The 7,500-nt window shown below is 38.3% G+C and overlaps 2 protein-coding genes across 7 annotated transcripts in view; one reads left to right on the top strand and one right to left on the bottom strand.

The window, feature by feature from the left end:
* LOC137971990 (uncharacterized) overlaps window positions 1–1,700 on the bottom strand; it is a 5,891-nt gene extending 4,191 nt beyond the window's left edge. Inside the window, exons 1-2 of the mRNA XM_068818774.1 lie at window positions 1,515–1,700; window positions 1–159 (exon numbers count right to left, since the gene is read on the bottom strand). The exon at window positions 1–159 is cut by the window's left edge and continues 216 nt beyond it. Of these exons, the coding sequence (XP_068674875.1) occupies window positions 1–159; window positions 1,515–1,611 (256 nt within the window). The 5' untranslated portion in view covers window positions 1,612–1,700. The remainder of the gene's footprint in view (window positions 160–1,514) is intronic.
* A 1,099-nt stretch (window positions 1,701–2,799) lies between these two features.
* Window positions 2,800–5,323, top strand: LOC137971991 (uncharacterized). Of its 6 annotated transcripts, none has more exons than XM_068818779.1 (4): window positions 2,800–2,935; window positions 3,630–3,754; window positions 3,853–3,983; window positions 4,942–5,323. In XM_068818779.1, exons 2-4 carry the CDS (start codon window positions 3,649–3,651, stop codon window positions 5,152–5,154), a joined length of 450 nt encoding a protein of 149 aa, XP_068674880.1. In that variant the 5' UTR covers window positions 2,800–2,935; window positions 3,630–3,648; the 3' UTR covers window positions 5,155–5,323. The 6 variants fall into 6 exon arrangements, with proteins under 6 accessions (XP_068674880.1, XP_068674881.1, XP_068674879.1 ...); XM_068818780.1 differs by having other exon boundaries at window positions 2,884–3,024; XM_068818778.1 differs by having other exon boundaries at window positions 2,915–3,046.
* Window positions 5,324–7,500: the final 2,177 nt, after the last annotated feature.

Here is a 7,500-nt window from a genome sequence, read left to right as displayed (position 1 = left end):
GTAACGGGAATGAGTTGGCTGGTTCGCTCGCTGTGCAAGTCAGTGAGATATTTGAATCCTTTTGAACCAATACTTCCTTGCGAAAAGGCATTGGATTTTGGGAATGATGAGCTTGATCAAGATCCGTGACGAATAAGTCGACATTTGGACCAAGTGAATCTGTTACGAAAAGTAACCAATAGGACGTTAGAAAAGGCATTCAGGAAACTCGAATGACGCAGTTGTGACAACACTCGCCTCACACCGATGTGGGCTGGGTTCCATTCCCAAACCGCGTCACAAGTCGGTTGAGTTTGTTGGTTTTTTACTCCGGTCTTATAGGTTTTATGCCGGGTTTCCCCTCTCCTAAAAAAAAAACAACATATGGAGGAGAGTGTTTTACTGGGAACTAAACCACTCGTAGATTCCATACGCCACTTCATCCGGGACCCGAGTGGCGTATTTTCCGTATGTCACCTTTGTGAGTGTCGTATCGTTCAATGACGTCACGATTCCCGCCTTTTGCTTTTTGTTGAATTGGTTTTTTTCTATTTTTTCTAGTCTCCATATAACAAAAAGAACATTACACGTTGGCTCGAAGATATGAATTTTATGTTCTCGTGGCAAGAACAATATCTCACTCGTTCGCTTCGCTCACTCGTGAGATATTGTTCTTGCCACTCGAACATAAAATTCATATCTTCTCGCCACCGTGTAATATCCTCTATATATATAATATATCCGATACAATACGTGCGCGAATATTGTATTGTGCTTATGAAATGTCAGCATTTAAGTGTTAATGTACACTACAGTAGGTATTTTTGGTGATTAAAGACATTTTAACCGTGAAAATTGAAAGAAACATTTATGTAAAGGAAGAGAAAGCTGTATCAGAAATACAGATATTGATTATTATTATACATTGGTGTCACCAGCTCGATTTTGATTGGCTATAAGCATGCAGCTAATTCTTGCTTGCTCTGTTTCTCTTACGTCATACCTACAAACAATAGATTTTATATATGTAGAATTGACGTCATACCTACAGACAATAGTTTTATGCATGCAGAAGTGATGTCACCTAACACACTAACCAGCAGTTTGATCAGTTTTCTCATGGCGGAGCTCAGCTCAGGAATATGCATAATAAAACAATTATTGAATTCGGTTTTCGCATGTTAGCGATAATTATCAAGGCCTACCCTTATAGATGTAATCAAATGACATCCCATCGACGATTAACATTAAGTTTTTTTTCGGGTATTTGTGTTTTAGCAAAGCCTCTTTCGTGTTTGAGTGAGGAATTTTGTTTACATAATTTTTTCCCAATAAAATCTAGAAAAGCACCTTCTATTTAGCCAGATTTTGGGCGTCGTCCCATATTTTATGAAGGCATTTTGTTAGAGTAAAGATCATGTATACTAGGAAATGTACATCACGGTCTCTGTACAAAAATTATATGAACTGACTTCTACTCGACAATTGAAGCCAAAAAAACACGAAGACAAAGACAAAAAGAAAAACTCACTTACTGGCATCACTCGCCTTTCCACATATTTGACCCCAGGCAGCCGTTGCACTGGACATAAACACCACAATCATTAAAAAGGAAGGAAAAGTAGATCTCATTTTGGAAAAAGACTACAGATGAATTTTTTTTTCCCTCTTCAAAGAGTAATATATCTGGATGAGGACAACTGAGTGGTAAGACCAGAACCTTTATGAAAGGAGTTAACTCCATATACGGGGCATGTGACCTCATCGTTTTTTCACGAAAGACGAAATTGAAAATGCCTGCAAAACGAGCGAGATTTGTACATGTGATGCACGTTTGGTCTAACGTCAGAGTTAACTACCGAAAGCAGCCATTTTTTTTTTCAAATTTCACGGATAAACAGACAAACTCCCTAATGTGCATGTACGTGGCGTGTGACCTCATCGTTTTTTCACGAAAGACGAAATTGAAAATGCCTGCAAAACGAGCGAGATTTGTACATGTGATGCACCTTTGGTCTAACGTCAGAGTTAACTACCGAAAGCAGCCATTTTTTTTTCAAATTTCACGGATAAACAGACAAACTCCCTGATGTGCATGTACGGGGCATGTGACCTCATCGTTTTTTCACGAAAGACGAAATTGAAAATGCCTGCAAAACGAGCGAGATTTGTATATGTGACGCACATTTGCTCTAACGTCAGAGTTATCTACCGAAAGCAGGCTTTTTTTTTTCAAATTTCACGGATAAACAGACAAACTCCCTAATGTGCTCTAGTGATTTTTCCCGCGAGGATCTGGTTTCTTCTTCTTTTGTCGCTTATAAAATGCTTACAATTATGGCTTTTAAGTCTGTTGAAACGAACAAAAGAACCTTGAAATATTGCTTGTGACATTCTCTTATATATGACGAAAGATGAATGTAGAGATCTCAGAGAAGACTCGCTGCCGACTTCATATCTGTGTATCTGTGTTTTCTTTTTCAAAAACAAGTACACTCAGGTCAGACAGTTTTCTCTGGAGTGTTTTTTGGTGCACAAATGAATGAAGTCTTGTAGTAGGTTTTCAAATCTTTGAAAACTGCAAGCAAGTGTTAGAAAGGGAAATGTTCGAGATTTTTCTCTGACGGCGTACAATCTGAAACGAGCTGAAACATTACCCCAACGAAAACAGAGTTCCGCAATTATCCTGAGAAATTGAGATTAACAGCAATTTTTCATTTTCCTAGAAAAGTGAAATGCAATGTGAAAATCGTACGAATCAGGTAGAAGAAAAGTAAAATTTTGAATTTTAAAAATTTATAAAAATTAGTTTTTGTGTTTTGGTTTTTTATATTTTTCATTAATGGACAGTTGCACTGACTTTTAAGGTCCAAAACTTTTGATCTTTTTTAAGCGTTTCATCGATTCGAAATGCTGAGCCTAACGTCCTCAGAGACCAAAACTTAGGAAAAGCCAGGTAAAAAATATAGCTTGAAAGGTTTACCATACGTTTTGCTGTCACATGATCTAAGGGAAGAAGCACAATGAAACACCATCCAAATGACGGTATGCATTAACAAGTAGAAAGGTACACCAATTTAGCTCCACGTGATGTGTCCTTTTTTCCGTTACATTTTTAAAGTGTTGTGCAGTTCTTAAAATCTTCCGGTTTATTCTGTATAAAATGACTGGATCAAGTGGTTCTGTCAAATTTTACAACACAAAGAGCGTCCTTGCGCCTCGAGCTCAATTTCTCTGGTAATCAAATTTGAGTTTTGGAAAGGTATTTTCACTTATCATTCCGCAGTATATACAAGGTAATTTTAAAAGCGTAAAAAGTTCGTTTTTACCTCGGCAGGATTGGCAATTTTAACTGGTATCATTTTAAAACTAACGTTTACTGAAATACGGCTAGTTCAATCATCGAACCTTTGATAAGAGATCCTTTTCGTCTAAAAGTTACGGTTCTTTAGAAAGAGTTGCATGATTGACAATCAAATTGTTTGAGCGAGTTGTGATATAAAAGTTTCACCTCACTACTGAATATGCTAGTGTTTTAATGAGGGGCGTTAGGATGTCTTATCCGCGGACTGTTTTCCATTCTGCATCTGTTGTTATATCTTAATGCCCACCCTATTTGTTTTATTCAGTAGAACCATTTGTATCTACAGGAAAAGAATTATTGTCACTATGAGGGATAATGAAAAATACCTCATCTGGTCGATGGTAAGCGGAAAATTCATGACCTTCGATGGCGAGTCACTTAGCTCAAGTGGGACAGGAGAAGGAGAATTAAGTAAGTTGAATACTGTTTTATGTAGGGCAAGAAAGAACGACATGTCTGGGAAAGGTTAGGGGCTTCTTTTAACATTTCTGACATTCTACATTATTCAGGCAAAATTACTTCAAAGCGGGACACTAAAGCCACTGAAATAGTGAATTCTTTTCACTTGACTTTCCAAAGGAAAAATGGCTCAAAATATGCGATTTCCGCTGACTACAACGAAGACGCGGTGTCAGTTAAGGTTAGTAAAGATAGAAATCGATTGAAAATCTTATTTTACTTAACAACGCAAGCTCTTTGTAACGATTGAAGTAGCTTCAGTGATAAACCGGTAATATCGAAAAGCATCACAACATTGTGTATATGCATCTGTGGATCATGCACACTGGATAGCTTAAATGACCTTTGGTGCCTTATTTGATTGGGAAACTTTTAATCAACCAAAATTAAAGGAACAAGCCGCGCCAATAGCAAGACGCGCTGAGTTCAATAACGCCGTGGACTTCGGCCGAAGCTTGTAAACGTTCAATTATTTCCACACTTCATTGGCAAACCATTCGCCCGTGTGAAAGAATCCGGAATCCAGCATCTAGCAAATCTGAGCTTTAGGAATCCGAAATCCTGAGCGTGGAATCCGGAATCCACGGATTTCGATGGAATCAAGGATCCATTTCGATGGAACCCGTGAGTTTGGAATCCGAAATCCACAGCTCGGGATTCGAGATGCACTATTCGGGATCATGGACTGGGATCTGGAATCCGCAGGCCACCTGAAGGGTCGTGTCGTATCTCATTAAACGGGCTTCACGGTAGGTCAAAAAACAACAGAACGAACAAAGAAAGCACAGAAAACAATAGGAAGAACGACAGTTCTTAAGTCAATTAAAAAAAAGGATAAGAACTGACAAACGACAAACGTTAGACCGAAATTTGCGTTTTACCAAATATCGAAAAAACTTGTTTGATGATAGCTAATTTCTTGGCTGGTAGTAACATATATATCAAGTAACCTTTCAAAACAAAGAGAAAAGACAAGTTAGCAGAAGAGAATCAGTTTCATATTTCTATGACAAGCATCGATTTGCCGTTTTCATTTCATGTAAACCTAGCCACTATGGTAGTGAAGTTCCAATTTTTTTCAGAAATAAAGGAAGAAATGTGAAGGTCTTTTTGTTTTTGCTCTTTTTTTTCTCCAACAGGAGCTGACAGATGAATCCCCAAATGCTACCGTAGCCTTTGTTCCTCAGTTATTCGGCGGAGGACCTTTTAGCGCCCTGATACTTAAGACAGAATCATCAAGTACCACCACCACCAAGTGCATTGCATCTAATAGGAGTGGGACTTTGACCTTGAAAAAGTTTGACGGATTCAGTCCCCATCCGGATACTTTATTTATCATCACGGAAGCTTAGATGACGCGCTTTTTTAAAAGGAATTGTGTACTCTCCGTGAGGTAGCATAATTTCAGTTTGTAGCAGACTTGTAACTGTAGCACCATGACTGTGGCATAAATTACCAATTTTCTGGTAGAAAAACATGCTGAAGTTAAATAAAAGTATGTCAAATCAGTGTCTCTCCCAATAGTCTGTGTTGTGTTGAAGTAGTCAAACCACCGCCACCATTTATTTATTATAATGGAGGCTGATTTTGTTGTTGATATGTGGGCAATAGAACTAAGAGTTAAAGAATGCAAGGTAAAAATTGAGTTTTACAGGTTAAAGTAACCGTGGTGCTCCCCCAAGATCACGTTCTGGCCGCGCATTCCTTCCTTGGCGCATAACCACATTCCTCGCACCGCGACCACAATTCCTCGCGTTTCGAAGGAAATGTGATAATTATTCTCTCGATTAGAAATTAAAGCTTCCTCGTTCGTTTGCTTCAGGATAATTAAATGGGGCAGGAGTAAAGATAAAACACCAACATTTTGCTCAGACGGTATATTTTAAAAAAATTATGTTGCTGCTCATCACTTGCTTCGTCCGCTCAGCAGCAATTATCATAACTGAATAATATTCACTGACTTATCCTTTCTTTCATTCTTCTTATCTACTTCCCATGTTCAAATTACGCTGCAAGTACAAGGGTTGGGTATATGCCGGCATCAAATCCGAGAATGCCACGTCTAACATCGTTCTACGAGATGAACGGGAGAAAGCACTTTCAGCCATTTCCTTAACTCTATTTTCCAAATTCATTCTCTGTTGTCTGTTGTTTCCTTTGCTCGCTTTTTCTCCCATTCAATTTAGTTTCTCATCAAGATATTCCCAATTAAATGGACTCTGAAACTCTGAAAAGAAAAAAAACAGATGGATTTTCACAAAGGTAAGAAACTTCCTCCAGTATCTCAAGTTTTGTATAATCAAAACGAGGTGGCGATCGCGCCAGTTAGAGTGCTCAATACAAGGTAGAGCATAACTATAGAGGGCTCAGTGTGAGAATTAAAACATAGCTACATGTATGGTAATTGCCCTACACGCCTGTTTCGTAAGGCTTGAAGCCTCACACTTCAGGAGTTTTATTCACACTGCTGCGCACTCACTTTTATATCACAAACACTACGTAAATTTTATACATACATGTTGGTGTTTAGTTGCTAAGCTAACTGTTCTGTTGTAGCGCCTTCGCTCGGTACCTGCCTGATGATACTAACTCGTTTCTTTTGTTTAATTTATATCCCTCCGGTTCACAGATAATCACAAATTTCTCGCTTAAGCATAAATTACAACGTTTAGTTGAACTGCTGTACGGCTTAGCGCGGCAAACAATTTGCCATGTAATTTCATGCTCTATGTTGTTATCTTTTAGCGACCATACGTGCTTGCTGAGTTCAGTTGAATTTCTACAGGTTTCATTTTCGAAAGATGTTTTATAATTTCTATAACGTGACAGGGCTGTAGGGCAATTACCGCGTAGCTATGTCTTAATTCTCACAGCCCTATATACATATATATATATATATATACATATACATATATATATATATATATATACATATACATATACATATACATATACATATACATATACATATACATATACATATATATATCTGACTGGTTTTTGAAGAAGGTGTCTGCTTAAATTTTCGGTAAAGTTTGATCCTAGCTGCAATCATAGCTGTCAGTAGAAAGAACTTTGTTGTGCATCTGAAGGTGCTAAGTTACACAGCATAAATAGGTAGCTTTTTGTAAATCCAGTCAGAAATTAGCATGGAATGAAAACGAATTCAATGCTATGGCCAATGGGAGGCTCAGCCTGAATGGAATTTGCTTGAGCAAGATTGTTTAGTCTGCATCTGCTCCATTGTGCTTTGATATCTGACTGATTTTTGAAGAAGGTGGCGAAGCCCCTATTCAACCTCTTGGCGCGGTCTTTGAACCAGGGGGGGCTCCGTCAAGACATGCCTGTGCAAACTCTAGAGTGTCTAAGCTATGATTTAAATGTTAGTTTGCACCTATAAGAGCAAGGCAAACTTAGTTTAGGGGGGGTTGATTATACCCTGAGTTAGAGTTTCTGCCTTGGTTTAAATAAAATAACTTGTCAGTATTTCTGTGACACTACTTGGCAGAAATTGATCGACTATGACTTAGAAATGACCAAGAAGCTAATTCTCTTATACAGGACTTGATGAAAATTTAAGTCAGGAAGTCAGGAAATGTCTTACCTTGACCCCTCAGGTGCCACAGGGATCCCCATGCAAGGACCAGTAAAATAATTATAAGACACGTGTAAACTCGAGAAGCTGCATTGTCCAGGAT

This window comes from Montipora foliosa, chromosome 9, assembly GCF_036669935.1.
Source record: "Montipora foliosa isolate CH-2021 chromosome 9, ASM3666993v2, whole genome shotgun sequence".
NCBI classification, from domain to species: Eukaryota; Metazoa; Cnidaria; class Anthozoa; order Scleractinia; family Acroporidae; genus Montipora; species Montipora foliosa.
This window is presented reverse-complemented; position numbering and strand designations above follow the sequence as displayed.

Bases quoted from the DNA above. Each gene is read 5' to 3' on its own strand.
- LOC137971991 (XM_068818775.1), top strand. From the start codon at position 3,143: ATGACTGGATCAAGTGGTTCTGTCAAATTTTACAACACAAAGAGCGTC. The intron at 3,217-3,629 runs GTAATCAAATTT...TTGTATCTACAG, and splicing joins CCTCGAGCTCAATTTCTCTG to GAAAAGAATTATTGTCACTA. The intron at 3,984-4,941 runs GTTAGTAAAGAT...TTTCTCCAACAG, and splicing joins AAGACGCGGTGTCAGTTAAG to GAGCTGACAGATGAATCCCC.